This window comes from Notolepis coatsorum (genome assembly GCF_963971535.1).
Source record: "Notolepis coatsorum genome assembly, chromosome: 2".
NCBI lineage: Eukaryota > Metazoa > Chordata > Actinopteri > Aulopiformes > Paralepididae > Notolepis > Notolepis coatsorum.
Window position 1 is genome coordinate 136,952,658 of NC_140166.1, and position 14,697 is coordinate 136,967,354.

Consider the following 14,697-nt stretch of genomic DNA (forward strand, 5'->3'; position numbering starts at 1 on the left):
ACTGCTACGCTGATGACACCCAAATCTACATCAGTACACAATCCCTCCACAGCCCACCCCTCAGTCACATCGAATCCTGCATTACCGAACTCCAAACTTGGATGACTCACAACTTCCTCAAGTGACAAGACTGAACTTCTCATTATTGGCACCAAAACCACCCTCACCAGATCCGGACCCATCACACTCACCATCAACGATTCCACCATCACCCCCTCCCCCCTAGTCCGAAACCTTGGTGTCCTCCTTGACCCCACCCTCTCATTTGACCCCCACGTCCGCTCCATTGTAAAAAATATCTTACTTTCACCTCCGCAACATTGCAAAAATCCGTCACTGCCTCTCCCCCCCTGCTGCTGAATCCCTCATTCACGCCTTCATCTCCTCCCGCCTGGACTATTGCAACTCCCTCCTCACTGGTATCACCTCCCGCTCCCTCCATAAACTGCAAATGGTCCAAAATTCAGCCGCCCGCCTCCTCACTAACACCCGGTCCCGCGAACACATCACTCCTGTCCTCCACTCTCTCCACTGGCTCCCGATCAAACACTGCATAAACTTTAAAACACAGTTCCTCACCTTCAAAGCCCTCCACAGCCTGGCCCCCCCCTACCTGACTGATCTCCTTCTTCCCTACTGCCCCACCCGTTCCCTCCGGTCCTCCTCCACTGCCTCCCTCACTGTCCCAACATCCAAGCTTAAAAACTTTGGAGATCGGGCCTTCTCTCGTACTGCACCCCGACTCTGGAACTCCCTCCCCCAGTCCATCAGAGACTCCCCTACACTCTCCACCTTCAAAGCTCGCCTCAAAACCCACCTGTTCTCCCTTGCCTTCAACCCCCCCCCCCCCCCTGATTGATGTCTGTCTCCAGTCTTTTTGTGCTATCATGCTGTCTTCCCTGTTCCCCCCATGGTCTCATGTTCCTTTGTTTTTACTTTTGCTCCTGACTATTGTCAGCGACTTCGGGTTATTGAGAAGCGCTATATACATTTTATTAATTATTATAACCAAGCATTTCACTGTAATCTACATGTACTTATGTCACAAATAAAACAACCATATCTAACCAGGAATTTAAAAAGGAGATGAAAAAAACAGCAATCAATGATACAATTATGCCAAGTATATAGGATATATAAAGGGGAGGTGCCAAGTTACCTATACAATTTCTTCCAATGTCAAAAAAATAATCACAGCCATGAAACCAGAGGTAGACACAAACATAGTGCCTTTTAGATTTAAACTTATTTCGTACGGCCAGCAGACCTCTTTATTCAGCTGCAGTTCTGTGGAACAGCCTGCCCAGCAGCATCAAACAGGCCCCTAGGTTAACTGGCTTCAAAAAGTCTGTACGAACATGGCTATCGGTATAGGAAAGAGAGGGTAGCATATTTATATATCTTCTATACTGCATATTGTTTTATGTATGTCCTGTCTCTGAATACAATGGAACCATGATGGAAATAAGTGCTTGCATTTTATCATGTTTTTATCCCTTGGATGATGTCTCTAATCCACAATAAAATCAATCAAACACACAAATGACTCCTCCTGTAGCCTCCGATGGGATAGTTCTTTATTACATATTTGCAGTGTCCAGACATGTCGCAGTAGGAGAACAAAAAAAAACAATCGAATCACAGAGAGAACAGACAGTTCCTAAACAGACTACCGTGGCATGGAACTCTCGAGGAAACATTACAAGACATTTACCAATGATCCTAATATTTATTTTATTTTATAAAAAGACAATAAGGTGTAACGTGTATTAAATTCTGCCCACAACAACAACAGGCATTGTTCGCGAGGAACTTGAGGCCAAAAAAAAGAGAAAATAAACTAGATCTTCATAATTTTTTTTCTACCTGTCGAAACATAATTTAGAGATGAATGAAGTCAAATCAAAATATTTAATGTAAAAAATACACCACTTATGAACCAATAACTGTACATAATACAACATTTCTTTTACAGACTGCATCTAGACATTCCAGCTCAGTGTCACTACTTGGTGTTCATTATACTGAAGAGTAACGTACCCATTCCGTTTTAGCAAGAAAAAAAAAGAAAAAAAAATCTTTTATTTTTATTTGTTTACGACAAAAGGTGAGTTTAAAAATTCCACTCAAAAATGTAGATGTCACGCACGTTTCACACGACTTCTAAAAAGAACTTAAAAACATATCATTTAAAAGAAATTAATAAAAACATGGTTTTATACAAAGATAATATTCATTAAGACCGATGGATTTAACACCTTTCGGTTAGTTAGTTCACAGGTCAAAAAAAAAAAAAAAAAAAAAAAAAAGTAACCAGCCCATAACCAAACCGGCGTTCCGGTGCAGTAAATGAAAGACCGCAATTCAAAATAAAATCTTATTAAAATGCCATGTTTTAGTCAACAAAAAAAAGAATCCAAACTCTAAACGCTCTGATCTCAAGCATCAGTTCCCTAATAAAAACCATCAATCCTTGACTAAAATCTTCAAAGCCCCGACACCCTCCCCCCCCTTTACAGAAACCAAACTCTCCTGCCTGAATTATCTCTTCGGACTTCGGTCCGACTGCTCCTCCTCCTCCTCCTCCTCCTCCTCCGTGACGTGGCTCTTCTGGTGGGACTTCATGTTGCTCTCGCGGCCGAAGCTCTTGCCGCAGGTGGGGCAGGGGAAGCGGCCAGCGGTGTGAGCGCGCGCCTTGTGCGCCTCCAGCTGCTCGGGACGGATGAAGCTCTCCTCGCACTCCTCGCAGGGGTGGGGCTTCCGCGGGGCATGCTTCTCCTTCTTGTGGGCGCGGAGCATCAGCAGGCTGGGGAAGGAGAGGCCACACTCGGGCTCGGCGCAGGGGTGCTGGCGTGTCGGGGGAGGGGCCGCCTTGGCCTTCTTCTCCTGCGCCGGGGGCTGGCCGTCGTCCACGGGGCTCTCCTTGTCTGCCGCCGCCGCCGCCTTGGGACGCCCGCGCTTCGCCCCGCCGGCTTTCCCCTTCGCCTCGACCGCAGCGGCTGCCGTCTCCGCCGGCGTGTCCTCGTTGTTGTTGTCCTCCGTCACCACCGTCTCCTCCTCCTCCGTCTTCACCGCCGCCTCAGGCCCCTCCTTCTTTTTCCTCTTCACCTTCTTCTCGGCACCCGCCACCACGGCTTCCGCCTTGGCAGGTCGCCCGCGCTTCTTGACGGGCGAGTTGTTGTTGCCGCCGCCGCCGTTGCACTGCTGGTCCCCGCCGTGGTTCTCCTGGTGGACCAGCAGCTCCGACTCCGTCTCGAAGCCCCGGCCGCACTTGCCGCAGCGGTGGGTCTTGGCGGCGTCCTCGGGCTGCTCCGCGGCGGGCGCCTCCACCTCCGGGCGGGGGTGCTGGCTCAGGCGGTGGGTGCGCAGCAGGCCGGAGCTCCGGTAGGTCTCGTTGCAGTCCTTGCAGGCGAACTGCCGCTCCGGACACACCTGCCTCCTGTGGGTCGTGAGCTGAGAAGGACAAGAGCAGGAGATTAGATTAGAGTCTAATGTATTGTCGTCATACGGCACAAGGTACAGTACAACCAAAAGATGTTCGACATCCAACCAGAGTGCAAAATGTAACAGACATTTTTATTAAATTTAAGATGATGCACTGGGTTAGGGCCTTTACAAGCTTGTAGCTTCAGCCCTAACCTTTTCAGCCAACTTGTAATTTGATTTGTGTGTTGTTTTTTTGTACATGCTAAATGGATTCATTCATATAAATAGTAATATACAATGTACAGGTGATTAAACTGGATATAAAATATATAAATGAGTACTACCGAGTGTAGTGCTAATCAGATGCATTTACAGAGTTGTAGTATTAACATATACAGTGATACAGGTATAAAGACACTACATTGGTAGTAAGTCATACTGGCGAGCAGCGTAACTAGTAAGAGTAGGTAAGGGATATGTATAGATAATAGTTGCAAAGACACAATTTAAAAGTGACGAGATAAGTGTGTGGTCAATATTTCACACTACTCTGGCAGTTGGATTTAAACATTAATCACTTAATATAGTCAAGTTATGTTAGGGATAGATTTTTTTTTTTATTATTCAAAATGCCAATAAATATGACCCATTTTCAAGGTTCGATATTGGCTTTTTTACCGATATCCGATATAGTCCAACTCTTAATTTCCGATACCGATATACGAGGGGTTTCCCCCCAAAACCAAAACAAAGGAATAATTTCAGGTAATTAACATTACATCTCTCTTGTCGTGGAATTAACACAACATTATGCATACTTTTGACAATAAATAAAATAAGAATTTGTTCTTACTTGCTTGCCTGGGTAAATAAAGGTTAAAAGAAAAAATATATTTTTTTTTTTTGAAAACCAAAACCGATAATTTCCGATATTTTAATGCCAATATCGGCCGATAATATCGGACATCCCTAGTTAGTACCAACCTCGGAGAAGGTTCTGAAGGGCTCCTTGCAGTGAGTGCACTTGAAGGGCTTGTCCTCCTTGCTGTGCGTGGGCTGGTGCTGCGTCAGCTCCTCGGAGGACGGGAAGGTGCGGTCGCACACGTAGCAGGTGAACAGTGTATCCCCCTGGGAACGGAGAGAGAGAACATCACATTAAGGGCGCGTTCACACCTACCCTCCTGTTTGGTCCGTTTTAAGTGAACCATGGTCCCTTTAAATCAATAGTCTGTTTCGTTTGGAGAGGTGTGAACACAAACCAAACTATTGTGAGGACCAAACAACCGAACCATGGTCCTCTTGAAAAGTTGGCACTCGTCCGTTTCAAAGTGGAGCATGGTGAGTTTTGCTGTTGGTGTGAACGCAATCTAACTATAGTACTTAATCTAGGAAGCAAAGTAGCTTACAGTGCATTGCAGTGTGTGCTCCGTAGTCAGACTTGCGCCACGCGCATAATGACAGCATATCTCGCTCTCAACTACAAATTAGGTTAGCTCAAAAAAGGGCAGTGTGAACGCAAACCAAAATCAAACAATGTATCATTCTCACATTTGGTCCACCAGAAAATCCGGACTATCCATGGACTTTCAGATGTGAACACTGCCTAACTTCAAGATTAGATTGAACTGGACTTTTTGAAGAAGTCGTTACTCATCATTGCACACATTGCAACGTAGTCATGCAGCGACACACACACATGTTTTTCTTTTTGGGTCACCGATGACATTTCTTCTCTGCACTTGACCCATCCCATCGTCCTTCCCCCCGAGCCGGGAGCAGACATGGGTAGAGAGGCGTGGGGCCAAGCATTTAGTCAATGCTGATATTTGTGTAGTGGATTCCAGTTTCACCTTGATACTACTGGGGTGAGAGGGGAAATCGATACGTAGTAGTATTGCGATACTTGCGTGGCGATACTGTATCGATACAGGGACGCCAAGTATCGATATTTAATTATTCATAAAAAAAATTAAAGCTTTAAATTAAAAATAAAATTTGTATAAGGAAGTTGCATTGTTCATTCCAATACCTGTAATAGTACAGTATGCAGCACAGATTACAGTGTTTACATCTGTCTGCTTGAGAAAATACCATGTTCTGCAATAAAGATTATTGAAGTGAGATGAACAGACTGAACTTTATTTTATTAGATAAAACATGTTGACAGTTTTACTTTGCAGTTGAAAAAAGGTAATAAATTAAATTTGTTTCGCAATACTCAGCATATCGCGATATATTTAGTATTGCGATACTATCGTATCGTGACGCAAGTATCGCGATAGTATCGTGAGGTCTCTGGCGATTCCCAACCCTACTTGATACTAGACTCTACTCTACTCTTGGGCCAAAGAACCACCTGAAGAGCACACCAAAAATGTATTACCCTATAAAAATGGGCATTTCACCCAAAGATAAATAGTTTGAGAGTTGATAGTGGAGTTTGAGATATCTGCCGTAGAGATCTCTGCAGTCACTCCAATACAATGGATAATACACAGCATGTACTTAAGTAGAAATGTTTTCCTAAATTAAACTGTTCACGATAAGGTCTGTGGATTATCTTGAGTAACGGTGTCATGATTTATGGAAAGAGCTTTTCCAAATAATTTTTTGTATTGGAATAACGGCAGACATCTGTATAAATGATAAATGGATGCATTTATAAATTTTATATGGCACTTTTATCCAAAGCGCTTTACAATTTCTTCCTCACATTTGACCCATTCATTCACACACCGATGGCAGAGGCAACCTGTGTCAACCTGCTCACGGGGAGCAATTAGGGGCTAGGTGTCTTGCTCAAGGACACTTCGACAAACTGCCTGGGAGGAGCGGGAATCGAACCGGAAACTAGAGCTGCCGCGATAACCGCATTACCGCGGTATCGCTGTTGCATCACGCTCACCGCAGAGTTAGGCTGAATACCGCGTCACCGCTGTTTTATCATCATAATAATAAAGTTGGCTTGTGGCTTTGCAGATATACCCTACTCGGTTCCAAGCGACCCTATTGGGTAGAAGTGGTACCAGAAAAGTCATGTGAAACATTGCAGACCACTGACTGGTCAGAAGAGAGACGCGTCACAGTTTGGAGGCTCTGAACAAAAACAGAACGCCGCCATCTTTACTGCCTCGCTAAGGATGCATTTCATTCAGGATTTGTTTGCGACAGAACCAAGTGCAATAAACAAAAAAGAATGGATTCACTGTGTATTCTGCCTTATTTATTGATGAAACAAAACCGACATCAACCCAATTTACCACCGAGGGGAGAGTTTAGTGTCACAACAAGATCGCTGATGTGTTAAGTTTGTTGTTGTTATTAGCCTAATACTACCGTCAGCCGATATACACGAGAGGTAACGTTAAACCCGGGTTGCTTGGTAGAATACACAATGAGAGGTAACGTTAGCTTTGGCAGAATAGACGCAACGAGAGTATGGTTAATGTTGTTATTGATTGATTGATTGATTTAAACTGTGTTAAACTCTGGCTTGCTGCAAGCCCTCGGACATGGCTAATTGGCTATGCCCACGGAGCTTTCAGTGTACACAAGCGAGCGGCACCGCCTGCATCCCCACACGGAGACAAACGGAGTAGTACCTGGCTGCAGTGGAAAAGGAACGAAGTACCAGGTGCCTAAAGCGGGTCGAGTCGAGTAGGTACTATGCAGTGGAAAAGCGCCATTAGACTAGAGGCAGGCTATAAGAGTAGACTACTAAAAAAAAGGAAAAATGCATTCAATTTTTTTTTTTTTTGGTGCGCACTGTGCGGTAATAACCGCGGCGGTAGGAAATATTTCGCAAATTCGTGCGGTAAGGAAAATATCAATACCGCGGCAGCTCTACCGGAAACCTCCGGATTACCAGACGACTGCTCTAGTTTCCATATGATTTGCAAAGTTTTGGAGGTATCCAGACTGCTGTCTGTCCATCCATATAGTTTCCATGTGATTTGCAGACAGCAGAGTCTGGATAAGAGGAAAATATTATTTATATTTTTTAAGTCATTGGACACAGTCTAGCAAAGGGTTGGTGGTCGGAATTTTTTGACGAAAAAACCGAGTGGCTTTGCGTTGTTCTGTATGAAATAGGAAGCATTTTGGGAAGCCTACCACCTGCTGAAGCTGCTGCTTGTACTCTTCCCGGTGGCTCTTCTTCATGTGCCTCTCCTTGGCCTTGGCATTACAGAACGTGATGAAGCACTGGAAACACTGCAGGTTCTCATGCTGGTCTGGGAAACAGGAAAGATAATGCAAAGGGGTGAGAAAAGGGCAAGATCACAACCCCATTTGTTCATTTTAGTACAAAAAGAAATCCATCACTTCACTAGGGTTGGGCAATATTAGCATATTTGTATTGGGATCATAGCACGAGGAAATTGTGATATTGTTGTTGTGCACAATTCTGTCATCTAAATGAATAACAACCAATCAAAATGATGATTTTTTATTTATTCATTACATTTTGGTTTGATATCACACATCATCATGCATCTCTCAATACAATCGAATTTCTTTCGTGTCGCTCAGTCCTATACTCACATGATTGAACAGAACCTACAGGAGGAGGAGGCGCAAAGATGATCTTTTTGAAGGGTTCGACTGCAGCGGGCCTTTGATGGATGATGGGCACGACTTCAGGAGGGGGTGGTGGAGGATCTGGCAACCCCCGTCCCATCACTATCTCCTCTATATTCAGAATGTCTGAGTCCATCATGGGACGCTTGATGATGACTTCAATTGGCACTGGCAGTGGCACCCACTTCAAACTGTCCTGAATACAGAGAGAGAGAGAGAGAGAGAGAGAGAGAGAGAGAGAGAGAGAGAGAGAGAGAGAGAGAGAGAGAGAGAGGGATATGATGTACAGTAATGTACAGTTTCTACGTCAAATGTCTATACTATTTTTTAGACTATTTTTATATCACAAACAGTACTGTATTTGTAAATCTGGTATGTCATAAATGTATAGATGTAGCAGTACTGTCTATCTGTATGTCATATATGTTATTAAGATTAATTGAAAATGGGGGACCCTGATGTAAACAAGACGAACGTCTCTCTGGTCTGCATCCCCTTAACAATTGTGTGTATTGAGCTGTACTGTACCCATTGTGCAATCTGTTAAAGTTTTCAATCAATCAATCAAACGTTTAAAGCTAAGCAGCTGTATTAGATATAAAGTTAGCTGCATTACTTGTTGCAATGTGGTTAAGAGTGTGCAGTAAATGGAGCGGTCTGTGCAGCAGCAGTGCTAACAGGCTAACATAACAACACAGGGCCCGCTAGCTTCCAGAGCTAACGTTAGCCGTGTGTGCTTAAATATTGTACTTGTATATCGAGAGTAGCTGACGTTTCTTGTATGCAAAATACTTGAGTTGTTTTAATATAACATCTGAAATAATAAATATAAAGCGATAAGCTGAACATTTGCATTCAACTAACATGCATCTTACGTTAAGCGACGTTAGATAGGCTAGCTAGCTCCTGTATCCTGCTAACGTTACTGACAGTTGACAGGGAAACGATGACTTTTACACACAGTTTTGATAATATGATGGAACCACGAGTGGCACACCACGGCATACCTCTCTCACAAAACGTCTAACGTTACGTCGACAGTGACACACGAGTAAGTTATTATTTGCAAAGTCAAGAAAGAAACTACAACACGACTCGCCACCGGACACTTCTTACCTCAGAGCGCTTCTTTTGAAAAAGCTGAGAGCAGCTTCTCCGAGTTGATTCTAACCAGGAGCAACTTCGCTTTGGCCACCAGAGGGCGCTCGACGCGCAATAAGTGCAGGATGAATGAGTAGGGTCCAGCTGCGGCGCCGGGAAATCCTCTCAAGGGGCAAGCCTGTGAATGAATGAATGAAAACTTTATTTAACAGATAGCAAAATAGGCAATACAGTACGGCTCAATACACCAGAGAAAGACGTTTGTCTTGTTTACATCAGGGTCCCCCATTTTCAATTCATAGTGACATTTATGACATACACAACACATCATGACATTTATGGCATAGGGACATACATGACATACAGGTATATAGTACTGTTACATTTGTGACATATATGATATGCAAATATACAGTACCCATAGATCCTGACAGAGTATATACATATGATGGGGAGGATACTGTACATTAGGAGGGGGTGGGTGGGTGGGAGAGAAATTTACATATGGTGGGGAGAGAATATATACATACGGTGGGGAGGAGACTACATTAGAAGGGGGAGGGGGGGTTTGGACATTTCAAGTCAAGTCAAGTCAAGAGTTTTATTTGTCACGGCATACAAGTATACAATGAAATGCGGGGGTCTTGCCCGCAGCGATTGTGCATAATACAATAGTAATATATAATAAGAATCCAATAGAACGACATTGTGCAATAAACAAGTAAACAAAGTAGGGCATATCGGTATAACATGAGTTATTTACAGAGCATGGTAGGACATGCTAGGTCCTGTGGTAGTGCAATACATTGTTAGCTACGGATGAGGCACTGGGTCTTTATATACACTGCTATACAATGCTATCTCAAGTCAAGTCAAGAGTTTTATTTGTCACGGCATACAAGTATACAATGAAATGCGGGTGGTCTTGCCCGCAACGATGTGCAAATAACATATAATAGAATCAACATTGTGCAATAAACAAGTAACATTGTGCAATAAACAAGTAACATGTTAGGGCATATTGGTATATGTACATAAGTTATTTACAGAGCATGGAGGACATGCTAGGTCCTTTGGTAGTGTCTTTCTGTACATGCTAATTTATACAATCTCCGGTTATACTATACTATTTTTAAAGTGACCTTTCCTTAGTGGCCATAAGTGTGGGCGTGTGCAGCATGAGTGTGTGCTTGCTCATGTTAAAGTGGCTGCTAGTGTGAGTCTATATTATACAATCTCAAATTATACTATACTATTCTTAAAGTGACCTTTCCTTTTGTAAAGTGACCATAAGTGTGAGCGTGTGCAGCATGAGTCTGTGTGTGCTCATGTTAAAGTGGCTGCTAGTGTGTGAGCGTGTACAGTGTGTGTGTTGTGTGTATCGTGTGTGTGCTCATGTGTGCTTGTGTGTGGAGAGTTCAGTGTTCAAGGCTCTGATGGCCTGGGGGAAGAAGCTTAGCCGAAGTCTCTCTGTCCTAGTTGCTGGTGTTCGCAGGCGTTTGCTTGACCGCAGCAGCTTGAACAGGCTGTTGGGGTGCTGAGGGTCTTTCATTATTCTGCAGGCTCTGGATTTGCACCTCTTGTTGTATAGGACCTGCAGGGGTGGTAGTGCAATACCCGTGGTACGCTCGGCTGAGCGCACCACTCTCTGTAGGGCCTTCTTGTCCTGTGCCGTGCTGTTTCCATACCAGGCAGTGATGTTTCCAGTCAAGATGCTCTCTACAGCTCCGGAGTAGAAGGACTGGAGTATCTTCCCAGATACTCTGAACTTCCTTAACTGTCTCAGGTGGTAGAGGCGCTGCTTCGCCTTTTTTACGACTGAGTCTATGTGTGTTGTCCATGTCAGATCCTCTGAGATGTGGACCCCCAGGTACTTGAAGCTGCTCACCCTGTCCATGGTAGCCCCGTTTATCCTCAGTGGTGTGTGTGTCCCCTGCTGTCTCCTCCTAAAATCCACGATAAGCTCCTTGGTTTTACCAATGTTCAGGAGCAGGCTGTTGTCCTGGCACCAGCATTCCAGTACCTCAACCTCCTCCCGGTAGGCCTTCTCGTCGTTGTCCGAGATCAGCCCCACCACCACTGTGTCGTCCGCAAACTTCACTATCGAGTTGGAACTGAACTTGGCCACACAGTCATGTGTGTATAGTGAGTACAGCAGGGGGCTCAGAACCGATGCTCAGGGTGTTGGTGTTGGAGGTCTGACCCCCCACCCTGACCGCCTGGGGCCTTTCACTCAGAAAGTCCTGTATCCAGGCGCTCAGAGCGGAGCTCAGACCCAGCTCGATCAGCTTGTCCACCAGTCTGGTGGGGACTATGGTGTTGAACGCTGAGCTGTAGTCAATGAACAACAGTCTCACATAGCCCCCCTTCTGGTGGTCCAGGTGAGAGAGGGTGCTGTGCAGTACTTGGGAGACCGCATAATCAGTCGACCTGTTTGGCCTGTATGCAAATTGCATAGGGTCCATATCACTGGGGAGGGAGGCACAAATGTGATCCTTGACCAGCCTCTCAAAACATTTCATGGCCACAGAGGTGAATGCCACCGGTCTGTAGTCATTGAGAGCTGTTGGGGAGGATTTCTTTGGTACCGGGATAATGGTAGACATCTTGAAGCAGGCAGGGACCACTGACTCCGCCAAGGATTGATTAAATATGGTGGTGAACACAGGGGCTAGCTGGTTAGCACAGGACTTAAGTATGCGTCCTGTTATTCCATCTGGGCCAGCAGCCTTTCTGGTGTTCACCTGCATAAATGCTCTTCTCACACTGTGCTCTGTCAATGAGAGAGCGTCCCCGCCCCCCCGCGGATGCCCCCCCCCCTCCACAACAGTGACGTCACTAGCCGTTGAGCTAGCGGCGCCACTGTTTGCACCAAACCGTGCGTAAAAGGAGTTGAGCTGGTCCGCGAGAGAGGCGCCGTCGCTCCCCATGGAGGGGGCGCTGACTTTGTAGTCAGTTATCGTCCTCAGTCCCCGCCATAAGCCTCTTGTGTCATTCTGTGCCATTTGTGCCTCCATTTTGTCAGCATACGTCCTTTTGGCAAGTTTAACAGCCTTGCGCAGAGTGTAGACTGTTGTCTTGTACTCTTCCATGTTTCCTGTCTCTCTGCCCAGGTTGTAGGCAGTGGTGCGAGTTTTCAGAGCTGCTCTGATAGTACTGTCCACCCACGGTTTCTGGTTTGGGAACACCCTCGCCTTCTTTGTGGGGACGATACTATCAGCTAAGGTTGCTATGAAGCTAACAACAGTGTCTGCGAACTCGCTGACGTCACTGGCGCTTCCCTCGAACATATCCCAGTTGACGTCTTCGAGGGCGTCCTGAAGCGTGGCCTCTGATTGGTCGGACCATCTCTTTACCTCACGTGACATGACGGCGTCATGTGATCTCTGTCTGTAAGCAGGATAGAGGAAAATGGAGTCATGATCGGACGTGCTTGTAGCTCCCGCTAATGGAGGAGCCGGTATTGCCTGTAGCCGGCTCTGAACGGGGTGTAGCAGTGGTCGAGCGTGTTTCCTCCCCTTGTGGAGCAGGCGATGTGCTGAAAAAAGGATGGCATCACTTTCTTCAGATTTGCCTGACGGTGGCCAGTTACGGTGGCCAGTTTCGAATTGCAGCCTCCCGTAGGTGCTCTTTTAGAGCGGTTTTGAATGTGGGTAGGGATTCACATTCCTTTACAGTTTTGGGTAGGGCGTTCCACATTGATGTGGCATAATTGCGAAACGTGTTTAGTCCCTTGTTTGAGCCGAATCTGGGTTTAACATGATTTGTTGAGCTTCCTCTGGTGTTGTGGTCATGGTATTCACTGACCTTTGGGAAGTATTTTGACATGTACATGGGTACCTTAGTCGTATAGTGTATCTTGTAGACCAGGCCCATTGCAAGTTGCTGTACTCTGTCGTCTACTCTAAGCCATCCTAGGTAGTCAAAGTGGGCAGGGCCCAGGGGTGAGGTGGGTTCTAGGAGTAAGGTCTAGTAGTAGTCTGACCAGTTTGTTTTGTGTGCACTGTTTTAAGTGAGCGTGTGTTATTTGATTGATTGAACATTTTATTAATGTCCGCCTTGTTTCGAACTGGTTATGCTAGGCCCTCTTTCGAAGTCGGTTATGCTTAGTTTATCTTTAGAGGAGGGCGATAAGACCACCAGCCCTGATTCCAAACTCTAAGCATAACCGACTTCGAAAGAGGGCCTAAGCATAACCAGTTCGAAACAAGGCGGACATTAATAACATTTTCAATCAATCAATCCAATAACGCATGCTCACTTAAAACAGCGCACCTCCGAGCTGCTTCTATAGAAAGTAGGTTCATGGCTGCCACAGGCTTGCCCCTTGAGAGGATACACCGGCGCTGCAGCTGGACCCTACTCGAATGAATTGCGGTAATGGACAGAATTACACAAAACAGTTGCTATGGCTAACAACATTTTTTGGGGGGATATTCTTTCATTTATCTATTATTTAAGTTGTTTTATATATATATATAGGAAATGCTCATCAAATGAATGAGAAATATCGTGTTTTATTCACGATCACGTGATGAAACTGATGTGTGCGCTACTAAACTGATTTACGGCACTTTCAACGGCGGACACATTTCAGTTTTACACAAATACGTTGTATATAATGTGCACATTTTATCTACGTCAAGTGTCAAATTATATTCAAACGTTATTCCGACTATGGAAATGGACCTAACTCATTTACAAATGTTATTCTGTCGGACTGTGTATATTTCAGAATTCTCTCTTGACCGTGTTTTTATTTTATTCTTATTCCTATTCTATTTTTGACTAACTAATGAATTCATTGTGAGCGATTTGTGGTGCTTAATTAAATTTATTAATTATTGATTAATACGACCAAAACAGTGTCGTAAACACAGACCTGATCACGTGGGACCGCTTGGCCAATATGCGTTAATTAGCTACTGTACTCTCGACGATGTACCAGGAATATTTTTTAAATCAAATATAATGACAACTAAAGGGCATATTTTCAGAACCATGCACTGAGCATATTCCCAAACCGGGAAAACATCTAGATTATAAATCCTCATCGTCGCCATTTTAACTATGTAGACTCAATTCACTGTTTACATTTTATTCCATTTACTGGTGCTGTTTGATTTGGAGATATTTCAGTAAAATATCATCGTTAGATCTGCCCATCGTATCGGCCATTTTCCTGAGGGTTAGAAAGGACACCAGCAAGTGCAATATGACGGTACACCTAAGATGGCTGCCATAGTATTTTTTTAATTGTATTAAGTGCGACGTTTTAACGTCATAAATAAACACAACTGAAATATTAAGTGACATGTCTTGTCGTGAATGAACACAACAGGTTTCTCGTTTTTCAATAAGTTACATGACAACCATCTTATTAGAACGTTACCCAACAATAGCCTAACAACACTCAAAATGGGAGCATGTCTATGTTGTACAGTGTCCCCCCCCCCCCCCCCAACCACCTCTAATGTACAGTCCCCCCCACCTACCCAATCCAATGTACAGTTTCTACGCCAAATGTATATACTTTTTTTCTGGACTCTTTTTGTATCACAAACAGTACTGTATTTGCAAATCTGGTATGTC

General features: G+C 44.6%; 1 protein-coding gene across 3 annotated transcripts; it reads right to left on the reverse strand.

Annotated features, from left to right (window-relative positions):
• Positions 1 to 1,543: 1,543 nt before the first annotated feature.
• Positions 1,544 to 9,158, reverse strand: znf576.2 (zinc finger protein 576, tandem duplicate 2). 3 transcript variants are annotated; one of them, XM_084308827.1, is made up of 5 exons: positions 9,121 to 9,158; positions 7,969 to 8,200; positions 7,543 to 7,658; positions 4,411 to 4,554; positions 1,544 to 3,453 (listed from the first exon to the last, which is right to left on the reverse strand). In XM_084308827.1, the coding sequence occupies exons 2-5, from the start codon at positions 8,141 to 8,143 to the stop codon at positions 2,542 to 2,544; spliced, it is 1,347 nt and encodes a 448-aa protein (XP_084164953.1). In that variant the 5' UTR covers positions 8,144 to 8,200; positions 9,121 to 9,158; the 3' UTR covers positions 1,544 to 2,541. The 3 variants fall into 3 exon arrangements, with proteins under 3 accessions (XP_084164953.1, XP_084164951.1, XP_084164952.1); XM_084308825.1 differs by having other exon boundaries at positions 7,540 to 7,658; XM_084308826.1 differs by lacking the exon at positions 9,121 to 9,158 and adding an exon at positions 9,012 to 9,107 and having other exon boundaries at positions 7,540 to 7,658.
• Between the last annotated feature and the right edge of the window lie 5,539 nt (positions 9,159 to 14,697).

Excerpts from the sequence above, each read along its gene's own strand:
- znf576.2 (XM_084308825.1), bottom strand. The coding sequence starts at position 8,143 with ATGATGGACTCAGACATTCTGAATATAGAGGAGATAGTGATGGGACGG. Across the intron at positions 7,659-7,968 it reads TGTAGGTTCTGTTCAATCAT|ACCAGCATGAGAACCTGCAG; the intron begins GTGAGTATAGGA and ends CCTGTTTCCCAG. Across the intron at positions 3,454-4,410 it reads CCTTCAGAACCTTCTCCGAG|CTCACGACCCACAGGAGGCA; the intron begins GTTGGTACTAAC and ends TGTCCTTCTCAG.